Source organism: Perognathus longimembris, chromosome 3, assembly GCF_023159225.1.
Source record: "Perognathus longimembris pacificus isolate PPM17 chromosome 3, ASM2315922v1, whole genome shotgun sequence".
NCBI lineage: Eukaryota > Metazoa > Chordata > Mammalia > Rodentia > Heteromyidae > Perognathus > Perognathus longimembris.
This window is the reverse complement of record NC_063163.1, coordinates 66,609,162-66,633,578: the sequence shown is the minus strand read 5'-3', so window position 1 is coordinate 66,633,578 and position 24,417 is coordinate 66,609,162. Positions and strand designations below refer to the sequence as shown.

The 24,417-nt window shown below is 51.2% G+C and overlaps 1 protein-coding gene across 2 annotated transcripts in view; it reads right to left on the bottom strand.

Moving 5' to 3' along the window:
- Positions 1–22,521, bottom strand: part of Ranbp3 (RAN binding protein 3) — a 47,131-nt gene extending 24,610 nt beyond the window's left edge. The window contains exons 1-3 of one of the 2 annotated variants that reach the window (XM_048341889.1): positions 22,406–22,521; positions 5,167–5,222; positions 623–802 (exon numbers count right to left, since the gene is read on the bottom strand). In XM_048341889.1, the coding sequence (XP_048197846.1) occupies positions 623–802; positions 5,167–5,222; positions 22,406–22,427 (258 nt within the window). In that variant the 5' untranslated portion in view covers positions 22,428–22,521. The remainder of the gene's footprint in view (positions 1–622; positions 803–5,166; positions 5,223–22,405) is intronic. The other variant, XM_048341890.1, reaches the window with a different exon arrangement.
- Positions 22,522–24,417: the final 1,896 nt, after the last annotated feature.

The following is a 24,417-nucleotide window of genomic DNA, read 5'->3' as shown; positions in this document are numbered from 1 at the left end:
GATAAGAAGCTCAAAGAGTTTTCTGCCTATGCAATCCTCAGATCTCAGCCTCCTGAGTAGCTAGGATAACCAGCACTGGCTCCATCTGTTACCTCTGAGAAGTTCTGTGCCGTAACAGAAGACACAGGGGGCTTTTCTTCTTCCTGCTCCAACTGAACACAGGCCATAGCCTACCCACAGTCCAAACACCCCTAACTTCACCAAACACTCTGGACCAGAAGATCCTGCTCCTGCATATTTGATGAAGCCAGAACTCCCAGGGTCCTAAGATGCTGAACCTGAATGCTTAAATCAGGGGAGAGGAAAGAAATTCAGAAGTTGGGAGACGGGGGTGGAAGCAGTTTGGAAGGTTCCATCCCCTACTTAAGTCTTTGGGCCCCTCATTTCTCTGAGAAAGCAGAGCAGAACTGGTCTCTTGCTATGGGTACAGGTGCCCCCATTTACAATGCCCTGCTGTCGAAGGTGACACCTTCTAACTTTTTGGCAGCACAAATTAAAGGGAGTTGAGGGAAACCCTTGTCTCTCACCACCAGCTGCTTATTATGCTGCCCTAAGGTCTGGACAGAGGGCCCCAGGGGAGGGGAGGGGCAGGTCTGGAAGCCCTCTGGTGCTGTGGACTTACCCCTGCCAGGTCTCGTGGAGCGGGAGGCGGAGGAGTGCTGGCGGAAGTGCTAGCGGGGGCAGGAGGTTCTAGGGCATGCTCGCCAGCTGACTCGGGGTGACCTGTGCCATGGTGGGGGGCCTCAGCCTCCCCCCGAGGCTCCTCTCCTGAATCCGACAAGTCTTTTTGCTCTGCAGAGGACTGGGAGCAAAAAAGACAATTTCCTTCAATGTACATGGAGGCCATGTGGCAAGGCAGGGCGATGGGGGGGGGGGGGAGGCAGGGACGGATCAGAGATGCCAGGAGCATGTGGGAGCATGTGTCCCCCCCCAGTGCCACAGGGGAGAGGGAAGTGGGCTGCTACTATCTGATTGGATTAGGGGGTGGTATCTCAGCTGTGACAGGAAGTTTGGACCCTTGTTTTCAAAACTGCGGGGGTGGCCCGGCATGGAGCTACTCTGCTTCTCTCTGCCTTAAGGGGCAGGAAGTCCTCTTAGGAACCAAGAAAAGAACTTAATTGTGCTACAAACCCTCAGTGCCTCTCCTCAACCATGCTAACTAGGGGAGCTCAAGGACATGGGGATGTGGCCTGGAGCACCTGAAGTGGGGAGCCCCAATCCCAAATTTTGCATCCGTTGTTCTCGCAGTACCTGTCTTCTTGTCCTGCTCATACATGGTATGACAAAGGGCCTCTGGCCTTGATGGGTGCAGGTGTGGGACAAACAGTTGGGCTTCACTGGGCACCAGGGCCTGGCACAGCTACAGGGCTCAGGGTAAGAATAGCACCCAGCATCCTTCTATGTGGGGCTTGGGACTCAGGGGGCTTCCTAGGGCTGAGCGCTCTGGTCACAACTCCAACCGACACTCTGCCCTGACCAAGGGCTCCAATCCCCAAGCCCCCTGTATACCACTGTCCAATCACACAGAGCCGCTGCTCCCACCTGATGACCTTAAACTCTGCAGTCACCCTGTCACCCCACAGATGGGGGTGTGTGTCTAGGGCGTGAAGTATTTGGCATTAAGATAGGGCAATCTTCGAAGTTATCCTAAAACATGCCTCGATGACACAAGACACAGGCACAGGGGTGAGCTGACACCCAGTGTCAAAATCAAGTCTTAAACACATGGAAACAGCATTTCCAGTGACACTGTACTTTCCAATAAGCAATTCCACGACACTTCTGCTGCTGGGGTGCTGTGGAAGGGGCTCCTTGCACTTACTAGTGCTCAAAAGGTGAGGGCAAAGAGCACCTTCCCATACACAAAGCCACCCCTGGGAGGACTTGAACACTCTTCCCATCCCATCTCCATTCAGGGAAGTGCCGTCTGCCCCTGAAATGCACGGAGAGCTTCACAGAGTGCCAAGTGGGCTGTGAGCCCAGCACTCAGGAGGCCACAGAAGGAGGGTAGCAAGTTCCAGGCTTAGCTCAGATCACCAAGGGGGCCTCATCTCAAGAAACATACAACAAAAGGCATGGGCCAATTCTTCTAACAGGAAACAACAGAAGGACCTGGCAACTTGTCCTCAGCCGAGGTTTTGTCACTGGCACCCACAGCAAATGTGATATGCCCGTGGTGTGGTTTCTGCCACTGAGCAAAACCAGAAGCTCCTAGACTGGCAGCTTTACTTTCTGTTGCATGTCTAGTCTTTCATCTTAGTAGTGATTCAGCAGTGCTACAAGGGCACCTTTCTTGGGGACACAGGCTCTTTGTTTTCAGTGCTGGGAATAGAACCCAGGGCCTCATACATGCTCAGAAACAGCTTACCACTGAGCTACAGCCCTGCCCTTTTTGTTTTTGAGCAAAGGTTTCACTGAGCTTGCCTGTGCTGGCCTAGAACTCTTGTCCCCCACCCCCCACCCTCCGCCGCCTCAGGGTGTTACAGGGAACAGGTTCTTTTTGCTTTGAGAATAGGGTCTCTTCTCTCTGCCAGTCCTAGGGCTTGCACTCGGGGCCTGAGCACTGTCCCTGCCTTCCTTTTTGCACTATACCACTTGAGCCACAGCACCATTTTAGATGGGATGACAAGTATGAGCCACTGCACTAGGTTTCAAATCTTCATTTGTGACAGAATATTCTAGCTTCTCCTTCCAGGCCTGCCTTCCCATGTCCCTCTGCAGTAGGAAGCAGAGAGAAAACAAGATAGACACCTGCCACACGGTGTTCACCTGCTGCCTTACTCCAGATACTGCTCAATAGGTGAGAGAGGAAGAAACAATTTGGCCTTGTAGACCCACTGAGGGCTCCCCAACTCTGCCCTTCAGCACCTTTCAGTGACCCTGCCACAGAGGAGTCATGGCCAAGGGGCACTTAACTACCAAGAGCTGAAGGGCAGTTATTTTTAGAAGCCCATTTGGAATTGGCTCTGAGCCAATATTTTAACAAGAACACCTGTCCAGCTCTAAATGACTCAGTGGCCTTTGTAGCAGGTCTTCTGGTTCAGGTTTAAGGACAACCCTTTACATAATATATGTAGACCCCTTTCAAGGACCTCCATGTAAGTCAGACTTGGAAAAAAGCCAAAATCCCTTAGTTATGAAAACTAAACAGACAGAACTAGTGATTTCTTAATTTATTTCTTAGGTGCTGGGGATAGAACCTAGCACCTCACAAAGGCTGGGCAAAAGTGCTCACCACTGTATTACATCCCAACCCTGGATCAAGAGACTTTCACCTGTACATTTTGTTTTGTTTTGCTTTTTTCTCCTTCAATCATGGGACTTGTACTCAGGGCTTAGGTGCTATGACTGAAACTTTTCCGCTCAAAGCTAGTGCTCTAACACTTTGAGCTACAAGCTCCATTTCCTGTTTTCTGGTGGTTAACTGGAGATAAGAGTCTCAAAGACTTTCCTGCCCGGGCTGGCTTCGAACTGAATTCCTCAAAGCTCAGCCTTCTGAGTAGCTAGGATTATAATCGTGAGCCACTAGCACCCAGTGTGTTTTGCTTTTTGTGTGTGTGTGGGGAATAGAACCCCAACACTCTCTCATGCTAAGTGCCTCCCACCATCTGATCTCTGTCACACTGAAATCCTGGGGCCACACAGAGCTGAGATGAAAATAGGCGATGGTGGTAGGCCTTAGTTTGCTGACTGCTGACTTGTTTTAAACTAAAAGTGGTCCAAATGATGGCACCAAAGATTCCAAATTCTAGAAAAGTCCTGAACATCTAAAATAGGTGTTTGTATTTCTACCGCATCCCACTCCTAAGACTTTAATATTATTTCCAAAACTTAGAGCCCCTTCCTATGACTGACCACCCAAAGGACAAACATATAAGAACAAATTAATTAGGTTATGTTGCTTGGGAAGCAGAGAAGGACAGTGCAGTGACATGGGAAACACCACATGGTGGGCCAAAATAGACTGGACCAAGTTTTGCAGGCGCCCTGGTCTTTCTTCAGTGAGAATCAGCAAAAGGCAGTTGAACTGAAGTGACTACATGAAGTTACAAGCTTAGCAGATGTAAGCCCAGGCAGACAGGTACCTGGGGGTGGGGTGGGCAGGGAAGCCACTTCTAACCTTACATGGGCTCTCTCTTTGTCTTTCTTTTTCCAAGCCTCTCCCTTCTTCCTGGCAGACAACTGAGGATTGGCCAGAAAAACTGGGTCATGCAACGAGAAGTTCTGGCTTCTCTTCTCACAACAACGAAGGGAGAGGACACAGGAGCAACAGTGGGACTTCTACGAGCACCTATCACAAGACCAGCAGTAGCTCCACACCTAGAACTCACAGAGCACCAAGTGCAGGAGGCTGCCAAATGCTACCTAGTACCCCTCAACAAGACACAAACACACTTAAAACACATCAACCCATTGCTATGGAGCACGACAATCACCATGGTGACCACTGAAACGTGAGGCCCGCGGCACTGTCCTCACACAAGTTGGCACAAAGCACCCACTGGAGGGCCTGGCTTTTCACTCTCAATGTCCAGGAAGGTAGAAACCACAGGGCTGTATGGGAGCACCACAAGCTGCCAGCTCTGCCCTCAGCACCAAACAAGACACTTCCACCACCAGCAGCTCATGCTAGGACCAGAATGGGGCGGGGGACGATGACCACAAAGACAGATGTTACAGAGGCAATATAAGCAAATGAGTAAAGATGGTAAGCGTGTCCATGTCAAGATCCTTGGTGCATAATCAATCCACCTACAATCTTCATATTCCTTATGGTGCTAGGGTTGGAGCTCACATGTTAAATGTGTACTCTACTACTGAGCTGCACCCAGTCATCTCCTCAGATCCTAATAGGCACTGTATTCCTCTTTAAACATCTCCTAGTTCTTCTCTGCACTGTTTTCCTCCTATCCAGTTCTCGGCCACTGGTTTGACGAATATACACAGCATTTCAGGTATTAGTAAGGGGCTGATCCCTGATAGACACATCCTGTTCTTTAAGTCCTTTCCCCAGAACCCAAAGCCACTGGGCCTTTCCCTCCCAGCTCAAGGCGAAGGCCCAAAGACCCTACTGAGAGCCCAGTGTAGGTCAGCAACCTGTACAATAGGTTCTCTGGGAGACAGCAAGAGACTTAAAACGGTGGGAGAGACATACCGGCCCCTTACCTTTTGTCCTTTATCCTTCTGAAACACAAAGACAGGTGGAGCAATGGCAGGCTTTTCTGCAAAAAGAAAAATTGTTTTTTTTCCCCCAACACTATATTCATGCAGTAAACAAAGCTATATCCATTTGCAATAACTTACAAAAATATGTGCATATATAAATATAACTGCATAGAACTAATGTGCATATAAAATAAGCTGCACAGAACACGAAATGATTTAGAACAACTTCTTCCTAAGGCTGCTGAATGTGACTGTGCCCGGCTGCTGGTAAACACTCAACCCTCGATGTGAGTGCTCAGTCCATCCCCTTTCTCCCTCAAGTCACACCATCAGAAAATACTTTTGGGATTCTCTGGGGACAAGTGTGCAGAGAGGAGAGCAGGAGTTGTGGGCAGCTGCTCAGTGCTGGCTAGACACCAAATCTCTAAGTGCCAGCTCCTGAACTCCAAGGGTGGTGCATTCATTTAGTTCTTATTTTATTGCTTTAATCTGCAGCCTTTGGGCACATGGCTCATGTTCTCTGGAGGTCACTGGGAGGAGCAATGCCAACACTGCCTGGCTTCCCTGTGAGTACAGAGAAAAGAGGATGAGCTGGTAGAGTTGCTAAAAGCCCAGCACCCCTGAACAGCTAGCTGCTGATGCAGAGAGACACACTCTGCACGCTCAGCCACCTAACAGACAAGGCCAGCGCAGCCTATGGGATCCACAAAACCATTCATCCCCTACCCAGGTCCCCAGTCCTTTTCCTAGAGGGGATGGCATAGGTGGGGGACATGCTACCATGCCTCGCCCCCCAGCTTCAGGCCTAAGTCTTCTCCACCATGCAAGATACCAAAGGCACTGCGGCCTGATGGGCACGTGCCACATGCTGTGCCCTGGTGTCTGAGGCTGCAGCCACAGGGTAGGTGGGGCCGGGGCAGGGCCATGCTCAAGATCTGGGGGGCTAGAGAGGAAGGATGGCAATCACTGTTCAGGTGGAAAGAGAAGCCAGGGAAGGGAAAATGAGGGTAGCTGCAGGGAGACTGGGTGAGGGTGAGATTGTCATCCCTGAGAAGAAAGATGGCTGGCTCCATGAGCAGTTTTGAAGGGGCAGCACCAAGACGACCAAAGGGATGGTATCCTGCTCCCCCAAATCCACCGCTAGAGAAGCAGGAGACACTGGCCTTGACAGGTAAGAACCTGCTGGTGGTGACATTACTGCCACTACGGTTGGGAATCGGAGTGTGGTCCACCGTGCACAGCCCCCACTCAGTGAACAACGTGCACAAGACCCTGGTGGCACTCAAGGAGGAGGGGCTCCAAGCAGCTCCCATGCTTCCCTAATTACTGCCTTCCTAGACAAATATGAGTGGAAGAGAGAAGGAACAAGTCTCTGCTAGTCAGGAAAGGACACCAGGCAAATGCCAAGACTGTGCCTTTGGGCACATGGCTCATGTTGTCTGGACGCACCGAGCAGCAGCTTACCTGGTGCCCTGGACACCTTCTGCCACTGCCTCTGTACTCCATAGTCCCCAGTCCCACTCTTGCATTTGGCTCTTCAACTCTGTGATGCCCAGAACAGAGCCAGGGTTCTGGCCAGCTCAATGTCCCCTCAACCGCATCTTCTTTATGGAGCCACTCCACCCTTGGCTCCAGACTGGGCAAGGATGGTACTTGGAGCAGACCTGTCCCAGGCACTGGCACAAGAACATAGCCAGGCCTAGCAGTGGAGCTATGGGAAAGAGGTGCTCTCCCTGTGCTGGGCTGCTGCAGCCAGCCATGAACCGCGGAGGGGGGCCCAGACCAGGGCCTCTCCAGAGGGAAGCAGAGCTGAGCTGGCCCAGCAACAGCTACCCAGACCTTGGTCAAATCTGGAGATGCCGGCTGTTGCCAAAGTCAGTTTGCAATAGAGGCCTGTCCCTGGTCACCAACAGTGTGAAGCCTAAGGGATGTGGTCTAGAACTTGCAGACTCCATTAAGTACATGGTCTATGTGCCTTGCCTTGTGGAAGAAACCTCAGGCTAGCCATGAAGTGAAGCAAAATGACTTTCCTGTTCTTCATAGCATTGACCCAACTTCTGACATAGGTTTACGGCTTGCCTTCCCTCTGAGATGAACTTCACAATTCTGCTTGGATCTCTAGCTGCCTGTGGCATGCTGTGGGGACAAAGGATGATTGGGGGGGGGGGGGGTGTGGCACAAGGAAACCAAATTCGAGGTGTGGACCCAGTGCCAGGCAAGCCAGGAAGAGGCATTACTTGGAATGAGAAAACACCAGCTGACCTGGCGGGCACATGATGTGTGGGTGTGCCATACAGCTGCAGCTATGAGACCTGGCTGTCATGACGCGAAGTGCTGCCGAGGCGATGGAAAGGGGACAGGATGGACATGAGGGAGGGGAGGGCCCATCTGACAGAAGGGCAGGAGCACCGTACATGGCATGCAGCTCAGTGGCAGACTAAGGGAGGCCCTGAAAGCAGCCAGGCAAGTGACAACCAATTTTGTCCTCCATAATTCCCCAGCCAGGGCTGGTCCTGGTCTCTACCCCAGACACTGCTCAGTTTTCCTGGCCTGCTGTGTTCTACCTGGGCATGCCCCACCAGGAAGGCTGAGAGACCAGGCAGCCTCCAAAGAGCTCTGTGTTCCAGCATAATCGATCACCCTCCTCCCCTGCTCTACACAGCAGCTATACAGCCAAATAACTATATACCAATCCCTGTGGTGCAGGGCACCACAGGAGAAATGGAGAACAAAGAAGCTGAGGGGGGTGGGGAGCTGAGGGAAATTACAAGGGATGGGGTATCCCCGCTTGGTCAAGCTGGGAGATGCTGGGCCCAGAATGGTCAATCTGCTAGCAGACAGCACCCACCCTGGGAAAGAACACTACAGCAAGTGGAGTAGCCAGCCTCGCCTGGCTTGCTTCCTTCCTTTGTACCCTCAGAACCAAACAGTTCCACATGTAGCTGTGCTGGACCAATAGTTGTGAGCGAATGGATGGAGGAAATGGCACTGGGCTCTGGCAGGGGCCAATCACCGCCAGAGCACCAGCGACTATGAGAGCCCCAGGTCCCTAGAGAGATACCGCACAGGGAAATACTAATCAGCACAGACCAAACCATCAGGATGTCCACTGAGTGCTTTTCTTGTTATTTGTTTCTTTTGGTCTTGGGCAACACTCTCTGATCAAATCACCTTGTGAAAAAGTAGCCAGCCTGGAGAATGGTTCACCACAGCATATCCAATGTTAAAAGACTGACAAATGGGGCACAGGTGGCCTATACCTGTAATCCTGGCTACTCAGGAGGCTAGATTCGGAGGATGATGGTTTGAAGCCAGCCCAGGCAGAAGAGTCTGCCGGGCTCCATCTAAAAGAAAAAAGCCAGTGAAGTCTTTAGCTCCTATATTTTCTATGGGGAGCACGATATGTTTCTCTCTTTTTAAAAATTTCTTCCTACTTTTAACCCTTATACCAAAATAAATCCTTGTTAAAACTTTAAAGAAACATACACAGCAAAAAGCCCAGATGGAGATGTAGCTCAAATGGCAGAGTGCCATCCAAGCCAGTCAAGTAAGTAAGCCATGTAGGTGAATAGGAGGCCAAGTTCAAGCCATGGTCCTGGCAAAGAAAAAAAGGGGAAAAAAGTGACTGAACAGCAACCATGTGACTGCTTGGGGAGCTTCAGCTCCTGGCACACCGGGCAGCAGGCCACCAGGAGGCTGGCACTGGTCTGTAATGTGGGCTGGGCCTCAGTCTCTCCTTAGATCTCACCTGAGCTCTGGCCACCCAGGTTCTACAGTTTGGGACCTGGAAGGAGCTGGCGCTTCTGTCCATCCTGCACATCCTCTCTAACCTCATCAATGTACTGTCACATGCCAATGGACTCAACTCCTCACCCCATCCTCTGTGGAAGGGATAGTATGGAAATGGCCTGTGTCTCAAGGGGCCCTGGTGTAGAAGTCTGTTCCCAACTCTCCAGGATCCTGCCATATTAGGGTCCTGCCTTCAGACTCCAACTTGTTTCCCCAAGCTCCATGTCTCTCATACTAGTTGTCAGCACTCCCCAAGTGCTTCCAGTGACAGATTTTACTTCTATCACCTCAGTGAGTCCTCTCTCTCTCTCTCTCTCTCTCTCTCTCTCTCTCACACACACACACACACACACTGCCCTAGGTGGCAGAGGGCCTTCCCGACAGGAAGGGAACATCCTCAGAGAGGGTGAATGACCTACCTGCTCTAGTTGGGGTTGGGCCTCAAAGCTGAGGGGGGAGGGCAGCTCTGAAGACCCAGCTCCTAAGCACCAGACACAAAAAGGCCGCACCCACCCCACCCATCTGCTTCCTCCCACCTCTCCTGCTGGCAGGGCTCAGCTGTGGAGTTGACAGCGTCTCTGGAGAAGTGACACTAGGAACGAAGCAGCTGTCAGTTAACACTACAGAAACACCTGTGGAACAGCAGCGTAAGCTGAGGCTAGTGATGAGCTGTGGGGTTGGAGAAAGACTGCTTCTACCTGTTCATGACTAGCAGCCTCCCACAGCAGATTCGCACACAGGGAAATCCTTGACAGCCATGAAAAGAATGAGACATATGCTGCAAGGTGTACACTCCCCAAGCCAGTGGTGATGAGCTATGTGCATTCTGGCCTGGCATTCAGAATGGGTGCTGACAACTCTCTCTCTCCTCTGCCTCCTCCATGACCCACTTCCTCTCTGCTCTGATTTGCAGGGGCCCAGGCATGCCTGTTCTGCCCACAGCCTGTCCTGGAGAGCTTCCGGTGAAAACCACACGGCAGAGAACCTGGGCCACCTATGCATTCATTTCAGGTTGTCACCTCCTAACTGGTGGATGACTCCTATGTCTTCTAGGAAGCTTCCCTGGCTGGAAAGCTACTTAGAATTCTGGACCAAAATGTCAGCATGGTATTTGTGTAAAATTAGGTTTAATCCTAGGCTGAGGTGGCTTAATCTTCTTATCTATGAAAGAAATATGGGCAGCATCTCACCAATGCAAACAACAGTCTATCAATCTGTGGTGACTACTTTACTCTGATGATATTTATCAACCCATCAAGTTGGCTGATTTTCTCAAATTCTCATCAACAGCTGTGGGCTGTAAAGTGAAGGCAGCTGGTGCTGGCATGTCAGCACTATTTGATGAAGATTAGCTCTGACCCCAGACACAGGGTTGCCAGGCGATGCCGCTCTGCTCTCTGTGGGCTGCACACTCAGAGCTCACTGGCCTTGTGTGTGGAAGGTGGGATCTCACACATCACACTGTTTTAGAATGTTCTTCACTCTGCCATTGCGCTTACCTACTGAAACACAAGCCAAGCTCCCGTGCTCTACTCCTGCCAGTGCTTGACTTCCAACTATGAGACGGCAACAAGGGACTCGTCTGTTCAGTGGCCTTTGCTGGGCATGGCCCATTGTATGTCACTGCACCACTGGCCAGGACAAATCAGGAACCAGCCTGAGAGGCCGTGGACACCTGGGTGCTGTGCTCAAGTCACAGAGCTGGCTTACTCACAAGCTGGGTGTCTCACATCCTGAGACTCCAGGAGTGTAGAAACACATTCTGCTTTCATTGTTTCTGTCCTTACTGGCTGGCTTCAGGGGAACCCTCCCACAGCTCCCTTAACCCACAGACGGGAAGACTGTGGACACCTTCCTGTCCACAGAAGCCCTGTAGTGTAGGAAGTGGAGATGACCAAGTCAGCACCTATCCAGAGCTATGGGGAGAAATCCAGGGATACAACTGGTGGCATTTTCCCAGTCCTCCCGCTAGGTGGCGTGGTAGGACACAGCTGAGGTGAAAAAAAAAAAGTTCCAGCAAAAAGTGATGCCCCTCTAAAACCAGTTTGGAAGGAGGTGGTTGCCTTGGTTGGGATCCTGGGGAATTAGATGGCCTTTCTGAGTCATATGAACATCTGTGTAGCCATCAGGAGGGACTTCACCCTGGGAGAAGACCAAAAGGTGGACTTAAACTTTAGGGAGGCTGACACAGTAGGAGCTTGTGTGGCATCAGTGCCCTTCTAATTACACCCAGAAGACTGCAAATCTATGTCTGTCTGTGTCTGTCTCTCTCTCTCTCAAGAGCCGGGTGCCAGTGGCTCATTCCTGTAATCCTAGCAACTCAGAAGGCTGACAATCTGAAGCCAGCCTGGGCAAGAGTTATGGTGGAGGTCACAATGAGGGAGGTGGTAAAAGGCAGTGTAGTGTCTCTAGGAGTCCAAGTAAGGGAGTGGGCTGTGCTGATTTCTAGACTTAAATGGTCCTGGTACAACTGTCCCCGTTTTTACATTAGATTGAACACCCTTGTCCACAGCACTTGGAACCAGGGGTGTTGGGGATTTGGGAATGTTATTTTGGGAGAAGGGCCCAAATCTGTGTTGTTGTTTGTAGTGTGTCAGGTAAACCCAATGCCTAGTGCCCACCAGACATGTGCTCTACCACTGAACCCCATCCTCATGTCCCCAAATCTAAGCAAGGAAGTCCTCCATGTCTCACCAACACAATACAGGGCCTGAAAGAGCCTCTGGCTGTTTTACAATGACTATAGCAAACAGCATTCCAGAGCGCGCTCTGGATTTCAGGCTGTCGGGTGAGGGCTGCTTAGGCCATCCGATGCTATGCACAGCAGGGAGACAGAAGTGACTGGAGGGAACAAGAGGGATTGAGCCTTTGGGAGGTCACTCAGGTGGGTGGGTGGGGAAATAGTGGCTCTTGGAGTCTTGGAGATGAAGCATAGAAGGTGGAACTTGGGTACCTTGGAGACAGACAGGGAAGACAGAGATGGCCACAATGAGGCTGTGAGGATATCTGGTTCCTTTGGTAGTACAGGCCACCAGCTACTGACAAGACCCACAAGTATGGCTGGCCCCTGATGACTCAGACCCTGACCCCTCAGGTCCCTGCAGCCACCACCACCCATGCTGCAAAAGGTGGCCAGTCTCACTGTCATCTTCTGAGAAAGCAGCTTTGCTTATGCTTAACTTCTACAGCGACAGTTGCAACCATAAGTCACAATGAATTCTGGACAAATGACCCCTGCCCAAAGCCCGGGTCTGCATTGTGCCTGGAGAGACTCCAATGATATACTGCCCCATAGTGGCAGGAAAGGCTCTGCCCACATGGATTAGTTTTTGGGAGAACATGGGAGAACTGGCAACAGCAAGCATGGGCTCCTGGTGCGCCTAGCCCTCTTGAATTCAGAACTCCTGTCATTGGATCAAGCCCTCACTGCGGTGAAGGAGATACTGTCCCTCCTTCACAAGAACAGGCCACCTGAGGCCTACTTAGCAACTAAAAAGCCTTGATGGAAAAAGAAGTCAGGAGGATAAGCCCTCCCCTCTAGGTGACAAACACCTATTCCAAGGCAGTTCTATCTACTCCTCACCAGGAGTCACTGCCCCCCCTCCCAAATGGTGCCCATGTTTAGACATCCTTGGTATTGCAATGGGGGAAGGGACCCTGGTAATGGTGTTTATTGGACACATCAAGTAGAGAACAAGGATGCTGGTCGACACTGAGAAAACTGTCTTTTTGATCAAAGTGTGTTGCTTAAAAGTTCCTGCTTTGGCCTGGTGGCTTGACTCTTGTTAAGGAAAAGAGGAACTGCTTTGGGACAAGGAAAGGTTTTTGAAAAATAAGGTCTTAAACTGGTCCCTCCCCCCCTTTTTTTTTAACAAGATGGAATAAAGACACACCTCAGATTGTTCAAGACATAGCTAAGAGTAAGGATATATTTTGAGATTATCTGAGAACCCTTAACCTTACTTCATAGTCATTTATGTAAATACATTTACTCTACTCAAAGTAGCCAACCACAAGCAGACTGTGAACCTGAGCTTAGCCATTTGTTTATTTGTTTTTTGTTGTCAGTCCTGGGGCATGACTCAGCGCCTGAGCACTGTCCCTGGCTTCTTTTTGCTCAAGGCCTAGCTAGCACTCTGCCACTTGAACCACAATGCCACTTCTGGCTTTTTCTATATATGTGGTGCTGAGGAATTGAACCCAGGGCTTCATGTATACGAGGAGAGCACTTTACCACTAGGCCATATTCCCAGCCCGAGCTTAGCCATTTGGAGCCAAGGGGCAGGCTGTCTGCCCTGTGTACTTGCTTCCTAGATTTTTTGGTAGAGTCATGGGGCTTAAACTCAGGGCCTGGGCCCTGTCCCTGAGCTCTTTTGATCAAGATTAGCACTCTACCACTTAGAGCCACAATACCACTTCCACTTCAGTTTTCTGGTGGTTAACTGGAGATAAGAGTCTCACAAAAAAAAAAAAAAAAAAAAAAGAGTCTCACAGATTTTCCTGCCCAGGTTGGCTTTGAACCACGATCCTCAGATCTCAGCCTCCTAACTAGCTAGGATTACAAGGTATGTGAGTGTGAGCCACCAGTGCCTGGTGCTTGCCAGAGTTTTGGCTGATGGAACACCCTTCTGTAGAAGAAGTATATTTGCCTTGCTGAGACAATTCTTTATTTTCCTGTCTACTGCAACGACAATGGTTTTCGGATAGCATATTTATAACAACATCTTGCATGCATGAAATTGTCCCCTGGCTCCAAAGAATGACCCTACCCAAATGCCAACTGTGCCAAAGGCAAAACCTTGCACCAAAAATTTGACAGGTTGGGTGCTGGTGGCTCACCCCGGTAATCCTAGGTACTCAGAAGGCTGAGATCTGAGGATTGCAGTTCAAAGCCATCCTGGGCAGAAGCAGAAAAGTCCGTGAAATTTTTTTTTTTTTTTTTGCCAGTCCTGGGACTTGGACTCAGGGCCTGAGCACTGTCCCTGGCTTCTTTTTGCTCAAGGCTAGCACTCTCTTGAGCCACAGCACCACTTCAGGCATTTTTTCCTGCTTATGTGGTGCTGAGGAATCAAACCCAGGGCTTCATGGAAGCTAGGCAGGCACTATCATTAAGCCATGTTCCCAGCTCCCCCAATTTTTTGGAGGGGCAAAATCTTGAGTTAGATCTCTGCCATGGCGGATACCAGATTACTCCCCAGTGGAGCAGATGGTATAAATATGGTAACCCCCAGCTTCAGCAATAGACTTTCTCTCCCTCCCCACTTGGCACGTGGATTTCACTGTAAGCAGCATCCTAGAAGCGTAGCAGGGCAGGGAACATCTCTTGGGTGTCAATGACTCCTCTAACAAAACTGTTCTCAACCAGAGATGATTCTGTCCCTAAGAGGACATCTAGTTATGTCTGGAGATCTTTTCTCCTTGTCATAACCAAGGGTGGGGGCTGGGGATATGGCCTAGTGGCAAGAGTGCTTGCCTCCTATACATAAAGCCCTGGGTTCAATTCCCCAGCACCATATACAGAAAATGGCCAGAAGTGGCGCTGTGGCTCAAGTGGCAGAGTGCTAGCCCTGAGCAAAAAGAAGCCAGGGACAGTGCTCAGGCCCCGAGTCCAAGCCCAGGTCTGGCCAAAAAAAAAGAATAACCAAGGGTGTAGGGGTGCTGGCATCATCTGGGTAGTAGTCCTAGATGATGCTAAACATGCTACAATGTGCGGGGTGGTTCCCACTAGCCCCAGCGCTTTAACTCAAGAATGACAGCTCCTGATGGCATATATCCGTAATCCCAGAGACTCTGGAGCCTGAGGCAGGAAGAGCTTGTGTTCAAGGTCAAAAAGTCAAAGGAAGAAAGACAACGTCTTAAGAACAAAATAAACAAAAGCGGGGCGGTACGGTTCAAATGGCAACGTACTTTCCTAGTATGCACAGGCCTATAGTTCCATTCCTGGTACCACTAAAAAAATAGACAGCTAATAATAACAGACACATCAGTGAGTCAATTACCTCATGTGTTCTCTCTTCCAGAAGCCTCAGCTTTGCTCTTCCTCCTTCCATTTCACCAAACAGGAGCGTGACTCTTTCTGGGACAAGTAAGTGCACAGCAAGACCCAAACCATGGGCAATAAGGCTTCCAATGGCACCACAAGATGCCAAATGGTGCTTCCTGGCCAGGACCAGATCAAAACTCGCAAGGCTGGAGACAGGGAAACCCATCCCATCTCCTTAGGGGCCTCAAAGAGGCCTCGAGACTCTGCTACCACCAGCCTCAGTGTCCTTCAGGTCCTTTCCTTGCTTGTAAATGAATGAGGGCCCCTCAAGGGTTTTTGGAAATGTAACATAGAGCTACAAAGATGCCCAATATAAGGTGATGCTTAGATTGTAGGACTCAAGCCTAAGGAAAATTCAAAACATGAATTTAGGATAATAATAGTCAGATAGTTAACTTAGACAACCTATTTTTAAGAAAACCAACTGTTTAAAAACCAACAGGGGCCCAGAGTTTGGCCTAGTGGTAGAATGCTTGCACAAATCTGTGGGTTCAATTCCATGGTGCCACATACACAGATAAAGCTGGAAGTGGCGCTGTGACTCAGGTGGTAGAGTGCTAGCCTTGAGGGGGAAAAAAAAAAAGAGCTCAAGGACAGTGCCCTAGGACTGGCAACAACAACAACAACAACAACAACAACAACAACAAACAACTACTGGGAAGAGCAGCAAGCACTTACTCTACACATGGCCGGCCTGCACTGTACAGTACCACTGGAAAGACCACCAGGGGGCAGTCCATCCATGTAAAAAGAGTAAAGAAAAGGAAATAAGGACTTTGTATTAATAAGAAAGAAAGAAAGAAAGAAAGAAAGAAAGAAAGAAAGAAAGAAAGAAAGAAAGAAAGTCACATGCCAGTGACTCAACCAGTAAGCCTAGCTACTCAGGAGGCTGAGCTCTGAGAATCAGGGTTCAAAGCCAGTCCAGGCAGAAAAGTCCATGAGAATCTTATCTCTAATTAATCACCAGAAAACTGGAAGTGGTGCTGTGGCTCAAAGTCAGAGTACTAGCCTTGAGTGAAGAGAGCTCAGGGCCAGTGCCCAGGCCCTGAGTTCAAGCCCCACGACCGCCCCAACCTCCCCCAAAAATCGTTTGAATTTGCAGATCCTGAAAGGTCTTGAGGCTCTCAGAGGCTCCTGGACTGCCTTTCAAAATGGTTGTACCCTGAGGCAAGGACATGGAACCTAGGACACTAGGCTTTTGCATATGTTCTATTTTCTATGTGGGTCTGTTCTCCAGCACAGAGCTGTTGAGAATGGCAGGCCAGAGAGGCTATGAGCCAGTGTGGAAACCCAATGATAACCTAGGCAGAGCTGGCAATGGAAAGTGGGTATGGGATAGGTCCATGAGGCAGTCTCTCTCAGGGCAGCAGCTACTCACTGGCCCTAGCAAATCATGACTGTGCAACAGACTAGCCAAGAGCAGTACCTGTTTTTTAAGAGAAATTAGAAATCTGGATACTCAAAATCTTACCATTTTGAAGTGTTGGTTCCCAGTGAAGAACAAGCCAACAGAAACCTCAATGGGTCAGGTTAAACCCCTCTGCTTGTCCCTCAGGCAAGAATTCCACTCATGCCTTTCTGTGGCTTCCCACACTGGCTATGCATTGTAAAACATCTGTGGAGATGTTGTAAAACATCTACAGCCACCCCAAGATCTCCAGCAACTATCAGAGACAAGACACAGCCAACCTCGGAGCACAGTGGGGACTCAGCCAGTGCTGAGCATCCAGACTGGGAATGGTGGGGTGGAGACTGACCTGACACCTACAGTATAGAGGGGCCAAGATAAGCCCTCCCAGGAGAAGCAAGCAAGGAGTCCTGCTGTGACCATCAGCGCTGTCAGATCCACCAAGACAGCAATGCAAACCCACCACCTCATGCTGGCTTAAGTACCATGGAGAGCTGCCGAGGTTCTGCTCAACCATCACCTGGCACTGCAGTCTCCCTGGCTGTATTCTCCCCTTATACTCTTGCAACCTGCCTGACCTCCCAGCAGCTTCTGCTGGACTATCTAAACATTCTAGGCTGGAATTAAATCTGTGTCCTCTGCATCCCAGTCCTCTTCCTCACCCTGCGGTCCTTCCTCAAGTGCATGCTAAGCTTACCGGGCGGAAGCTCACCCAGTTCCCTCTGCCTGCACTTACCCAAGTCCTCAGAGCACCATCAGCCCCCAGGGAAGGTGCCTGGAGAGTCACCTGGCAGCAACTCATTTCCAGTTCCTTGAGAGGCAGCTTTATACACAGGATCTGTCTACACACAAGCTTTCCAAAGGGTATAAAGGCCTTGCAGCCTCTGAACTGCAGTGAGGCCTCTCAGCCAGCAGGAGCACACCTGTGCTGGAGGAGGCCCAGTACACATACTCCTGACCTCAGGGCACATCTCAGGGTTCTTTTTTGTGTGAGTGTGCCGGCTATGGGGCTTGAACTCAGGGCCTGGACTCTGTTCCTGAGCCTCTCCGTGCCCAAAGCTAGCGCTCTACAACTTGAGCCACAGCACCACGTCCAGCCTTTTCTGAGTATTTTATTGGAGATAAGAATCTCATGGATTTTTCCTGCCTGGGTTGGCTTTGAACAGTGATCCTTAGATCTCAGCCTCCTGAGTAGCTAGGATTACAGGTGTGAGCCACCGGTGCCTGGCTCCAAGATTTGTCTTAAATTCAGGAAAGCCATGCAAACATTCAATTCCCCTCATTTGGGGGAAGGGGGGCAAGGAGAGCTGAGAAATCACTGAGATACAGCTGTATTGTTCACAAAAGCCAAACTACCCCTGGAAATCTTAGTCTGACTACGTCAGCAATCCTCAGCCTGGAGAAATTCTGTCGCCCATAGGCACCAGGCCATGTCTGCCAACATTCTGGCTGTCACAACTGGGGATTGGACAGGGATGTGCTATTTGGATTTAGAATGAAGCTGCTGCAGAGCCTGTAGTGCACAGGGTGACCCCCTGTGTTGCGGAGGTGAGAAAGGAGGCTAGGAAAGGCCACAAACCCCAGCAATGAAAAGACTCAGGAGGACTCAGTGAGCTACATCCCAGCCCTTTTGAAAATTTTCCCACTAAGTAGTCCTGGCTAACCTCAGACTTATAATCTCCCAGACTCAGGCACCGGGGTGGCAGGGAATCCCCACTTTGTACCAGTCTTCATATTGTACCTACCAGGCTTGAGTTGAGGGCCTGGGAGCTGTCTTTGCGTCTCTTTTGCTGTGGGAGTGTCATTTCACTTGAGACATGGTTCCACTCCCAGCTTTTCTTTTTTTAAGTAGTTTCTATTGGAGATAAAAGTCTCATGGACTTTCTTGCCCAGACTGGCTTTGAACCACAATCCTCAGATCTCAGCCTCCTGAGTAGCTGGAGTGAGACATGAACTGACAGTGACCAGCTTCTCTCTCTCTCTGCTAAGCTAAAAATGTCTATACCAGAGCCCTGTAGGGTAAAAAAACCACCATTTAATGAGCGTGTATTACCGAGGCTGAGATGAATATATTCATTCCCCTATTGCTCATAGTAATAGTAATAACCGCAATGCTGGGGTAATAATTCCTATTTCCATTTTATCGCTCAGGAAACAGAGGCCACAAATCACTTGCCAAATCCACAGCAGTCAAAACACACCCCAGTTCTCTATAGGAAAAAGCTGGGCCACCACCACTTTATGCCAGCAAGTCTCACCTAGGGAGCAATCCTGCTCCCTCCAACTCCAATAGCTGGCTATGTGAGAGGCACTTTTGTTGATCAGGGTTTCTGGGGCTAGGGTATTTAGTAAGTTCTAGCATGCCTCTGTAAGAATACCATAATGCAGAGAACAATCCTCCCCAGCTGTCAACAGTGCTATAGTTGAGAACTCTGCTTTAGACTCTTCTGGCCTCTCACCAGCCATGCTGTCTTCAGGCCAGCAAATAATCTGTTATCTTTCCATGTGGAAATCTGGAACACACGATTTCAAATAGTTCTAAAATGCTTGGCTTACTGTATTCCCAACCTCCTCTCCCTTTACCAGAGACAAATTCTGCTTTCAATCCTGAGTCTGTCTACAGCATGGAATAATTCCACAAACAGAGTAAAGAATGAGTTTGGGAGCATCAACAGTGAAATACTATGCAGGGGAGAATATGCCTCTACTCAAGCTAGTCTATCTCTCCTAAGAGACCCATTTCCATTGGAGTTTGAAAGTCATGGTCTACCAAAGGGCAGTAAGGTAAGTGCCGGTAGCTCACACCTGTAATCCTATACTGAAACCCGAGGATCCCGGTTTGAAGCCAGCCCAGGCAGGATAGCCTGTGAGACTCATCTCCAATTAACCACCAAAAGGCCAGAAGTGGAGCTGATGTTCAAGCAGTAGAGTGTTAGCCATAAGCAAAAAAGCTAAAGGACAGTTCCCAGGCCCTGAGTTCAAGCCCCAAGATCAGCACCCCTCTCCCCCTGCACACAGACAGACAGTAAATACATACTAAAAGGGGGGAACAGTAAGAGCTGTTGTCCCCATCTAAGAGATCCCTGTGGCAACAAAAGCAAACAGGATGCAGTCCCAGATGTGTAACTGAAGATGGCTCTTTGCACATTAGCATAGCACACCTCACCAGTCCTACTCAGAACAGTGCTTCTCAAGCCTGACGGAAGAGCAACAGCATTTGTGCTGCCCTCTATATGTCCAGATGCCCAGGGCCAATAAATATCTCACGGGACCACAATTTGTCGGGAGAGGGGCTGGAGCATCTGTGGATTTTACAAAGGCTCCCCAGGTGATTCTGAGGTCAAGCCAGGGCTGACATCCATGCTGAGATGGCTGCAGAGACAGATGAGCCAGAGCAGAGTCAGAGAAGGCATGGCAAAGGAGCTTGGAGGATTCTAGGAGGGTGTTTGTGGCTTGAACAGCAGGAAGGCAAGCACAGCCATGGGGCATGCCGCAAAGCTTAAGAACACACAGGTGAGGAAGCCCATACATCCTAGCAGGTTGTAGCTGCATAAAACAGATATGGAATGATTAAAGGATGGCAGGGGCTGGGTACCAGTGGCTCACATCTGTAATCCTGGCTACTCAGGAGGCAGAAAAGTCTTGGAAACATCTCCAATTAACCAGAAAGATGCTGGACTGGAAGAGTCCAGAAGAGTAAGAAAGCTGACTGAGAGTGTAAGGCCTGACTCAAGCCCTACAACAAGGACACATATTTTAAAAAAGGACAGGGGTACGAGGCATGAAGTCCACTAGGTTTGATCTCCCAGTGTCAGAGACAACTGGGTGAGGGTGGAATTTATTAGTTAAAAACCTTTAAATACTCAACAGTCCACTCCTCTACTAACCCACCCTGCTACACAATTTACCTCTGATATCATGAACACTATGCAAAGAACAGCACTGCAAAACAACAAAGCATAATTGTGTGTTTAAATGCATCCCTCAAAAGGATGCTTACTGACATTCATTCATTCATCCAACTCCTCTGTACCAGACACTCTTCTAGAAGCAGATCTTAGCAATACTGACAAAGCATTCCTGTCCTTACAGAGCTTATGTTTTGGAGGAACAAAATCTAACCTGCTGGGTGGTAAAGTACTGTGGGGGAAAGAGAACAGAGCAAGGGGGTGAACAGGATTTCAAAGCCCTCAATATCAGGTAGCATGAGTAAAGGCCTGGCAGTGAAGGACATGCCAGGGGTGTTGGGCTGTCTGTGCAGAGGCCCAGCAGGAAAAGGCTGTGAGAGGAGGGAGTGCCATTCAAGGAACTCCTGAAAGCCAGGGTGGTGTTAATACCAGAGACTGGTGGGAGAGAAAGGTGGGGAGCCCTGTAGCATGATGCTCCTCTGCCTAAGGATTCTGAAGATGTCAGATGGGTAGGGATGGACAGAAGGGAGGCCAAGCAGAGGCAAGAAATACAAGTTACAGCTATGTACCAGTACTATGTGCCAGTACTTGCTGTGGGGATGAAGGAGAGGAGCCAGAGGTGATTGCAAAGGTTTAAGTTGAGCCATGCAGAGTGGACTTGCTATTTACCCAATGGAGAAAGTCTGTGGGTGTGGAGAGAGAAGCACAAAGCTAGAAGAGCCAAGCAGAAAACCCAAAGGAGATGTCAGGAAAGTCCTGGGTTCAGATATAAACATAGATGTCTGTATAGATTCCTCAAGATCCAGTCTCTCTTCTGTATTCAACTGATCTCCAAGTAGGAAGACGTCGGCCCTCCACAGTCTACTTTATCCTCTAAAAGGCACACAGACCGCCAAAGTTAGGAGGCTCTCAAGACAGCACTCCGGTTTACATTCCTGCTTATTAGTCATGAGCTGCCTTGAGAAAGTAACTTAAAGCGCTCTGACTCAGTTTCCTCATCAAGAGGATGGGGCTTAAGGGAGCTTTTGCTGACTCGTAGGTGGTACCTGGGACCACCCCAAATGCTCCCTGAGGAGTCCTTCCTAGGAGCAAGCGCACATCAGCGTGGTCTGTACGGAGCCCTCGGGTCCCCACTCCAACAGGAGGGTGCATCGCATGCGGGGGGCGGGGGGCCCAGAGCCCGCAGGTACAGCGCTCCCTTGCAGTTATGCTCTGAGAAAAGGGAGGCGGCTAAAAATAGATCTCGGAAGTCCCGAAGTCCCCGAGACCCGACCGAGGCTGGAGACGGGCATCGGCCGGCCTGGGGAGGGGGGGGGGGGGGCTAGCAAGTGCAACCTTGTCAGATACACTCCGGTGGGATGTCAGCGCTCGCCAGGCGGGGATGGCACCGTCTCCCTCGGCCAAGGCAGCCAAAATAAAGGGGGGAGGGGCGGGCGGGCTAAAGCAGTCAGGGCTCCAGGACTGCTAGAATCGGTGGCCAAGTCTTAAATGGGGGAGGGGGAACGGCGACATGTGGCGCCCCGCAGGGCCTGGAAGAGGGGGAACTGGCGGGAACGGGGGGGGGGGCCGGGGGTCGGGTGTTGAGTTTGGGGCGGGGGTGGGAGCGAGCAGATCTCGGGCTTCCTGGGTCTTCGGAGAGGAAGCCACGGGCCCAGGGAGGATGAGGACCTCGCGGGATGAGGGGGGTCCCCGAAGCGAGAGGGCGGGGAGGGCAGCGTGGCGCGCTCGGGCCCAAGAGCAGGCCCGGAGGTCTATTTACATCCGAGGCCGAGGCCGCGCCGCCCACCCCCGTGCAGTCCCAGGACCGGCTTGCGAGGCGGGAGAGCCTCCGGGCTCCGGTCCCTACAGCCTCCCGGCTCCCGAGGTCCCGCCGTGGCAGGAGCGGCGGCTGCGGCGAGCGAGGGGCCAAGACGCCGAGTCCCGCCTGAAGGGACGCGGTGGGGGGTGGCCGCGGGGTCCGCGGGGCCTCTGGAGCGGAGCGGGCGGGGCTCCCGCACGCCGGGACGCCCACCCCCCCGGGCCTGGAGCCCCTAAGCTGCCCACCGCCCGTTCACCAGCCGCCAGCTGGCCCCCCGTCGGCGCCTCCCCTACCTTCGTTCGCCAGGTCCGCCATTTTACTTCCTTAAGCCCTCCCACAAGGCCCCGCGCCGGCCCGGGCTCCCCAGCTTTCTGCCAGAGACTCCCGCGCGTGCGCATTTAAACCAGCCCGACTCTCGGTGAGGCGGACAGCTTGCGCCTGCGCAATGAGCTGCGCGCCGCGAGGAGCTCCGACTCGCGCTCTCAGCGCGCGCTTGCGTACTAACCGTCCTCGACCGCCCCTCCCCCGCCCGCCCCCCAAGCTCTGCCTTCTTTTCCCGCCGGCGGAGGAGGGCGTGGTCCTCTCCGCCTCGCGCGTGCGCGGGAGCCGGTCACTTGTCCCGGCTGTCCGCGAGCGCGGACGGGGTTCCCAGCGGCGGCGGGAGAGGGAGCGGTACGGGACGCTGCACCCCAAGGCCTTCCTCCAGGTAAGCCCCTGGGCTTGCGGGGGCTTCCTACACCTGCCGAGGGGGAGGCCTGGACCTCAGGCCTCGGTGTCCTCGGAATTCAGCACCCGCTTTCTCGAGTCCGCGTGGGGAGTTTGGGGGCGCGAAGCCGTGAGTGTGTGTGTGTGTGTGTGTGTGTGTGTGTGTGTGGCGACCGGGTGTGAGGACGGGGTGCGGCTCTGGGCCTTCACTTCTCCTAGCCGGCAGCACGGGGAAGGAGCCGTACTCCCAGTGTCCCAGGCTCCGAGCTAGGCCTCCAGGTTCCCATCTGCGAAATGGCTGTTTTGCGAGGAAGGCAATTCTAGGATTCGAACCCGGGGCTTCGTGCTTCCTAGGCTCTCCCGCTGGAGCCACGCCCCCAGCTCATTTTGCTTGCTTGCCTGCCTGCCTGCCTTTCTCCTCCCACCCCTTTCTCTCTCCCTCTCCCTCCCGCGAGTCTTCGGGCTTCTTGAAGTCAGGGTCTGGGTGCTGTCCCCCAGTTTTCCTCCGCGCCACAGTTCCACCTCTGACTTTTCTTCGGTGGTTCATTCGAGATAAGAGTGTCGTGGACTTTCCTGCCCCACCTCAGATCTCAGCCTCCTGGGTAGGTAGGATTACAGGCGTGAGCCACCTGTGCCTGGCTTACTTTAGCTATTAAAAAAAAAAAAAAAGTCATGCATTTACAGCTCTCCCCGCCTCCCCCTCCAACCTCCACTGTAGCCCTCTGGATCTCAGCCTCCTGTGTAGCCAGGAAGACAAATACACCATCATGCCCAGCTATTGGTTGTGCAACATTTTACCTGGGATGGTCTCTGTCATCTTCTCAATTTCACCTCCCAGCTAGCTGGGAGTTAATTGTGAGAGCTACTGCACCTTTATGAAGTAATCTTTTTATTGTTGTTTTGTGCTGGTCCTAGGACTTGAACTCAGGACCTGGGCACAGTCCCTGAGATTCAACCTCCCACTGTCCCCCAGGGTAGCTCTCTAGCATATGAAACACAGTTCTATTTCCAACTTTTTTCGTGGTTAATTGGAGGTAAAGAACCTTACTGGCTTTACTGCCTGTGCTGGCTTCAAACCTCCATTCTCAGATCTCAGCCTCTTGAGTAGCTAGGATTATAGGTGTAAGGCACTGGCCTTGGCTTGAAGACATCTTTTTAAAAGTTGAGGGGCCGGGAATGTGGCTTAGCAGCTTATCGGTAGAGTGCTTGCCTTGCATGCATGAAGTCTTGGATTCGATTCCTCAGCACCACATGAACAGAAAAAGCCGGAAGTGGCTCTGTGGCTCATGTGGCAGAGTGCTAGCCTTGAGCAAAAGGAAGCCAAGGACAGTGCTCAGGTCCAGTCCAAGCCCCAGGACTGGCCAAAAGAAAAAAAAAAAGGTAAGTTGGAAATGTTAAATACAAATACTCCCAGGCTCCTCAGGAGTATTGTCTAAATTTAGAATCAATTTTGCATTAAGTCTCTCATTGAGACTCACTGCTCCAGCTGCTTGTGTGTGTCTGTACGGAGAGCTCACCATGCTCACCAGCTTCAGGATCTTTGCACCTTCTTATCCCTCTGCTTGGTGTCTGCTCTGTGTTGCAGGTTCTTGCTGCACTT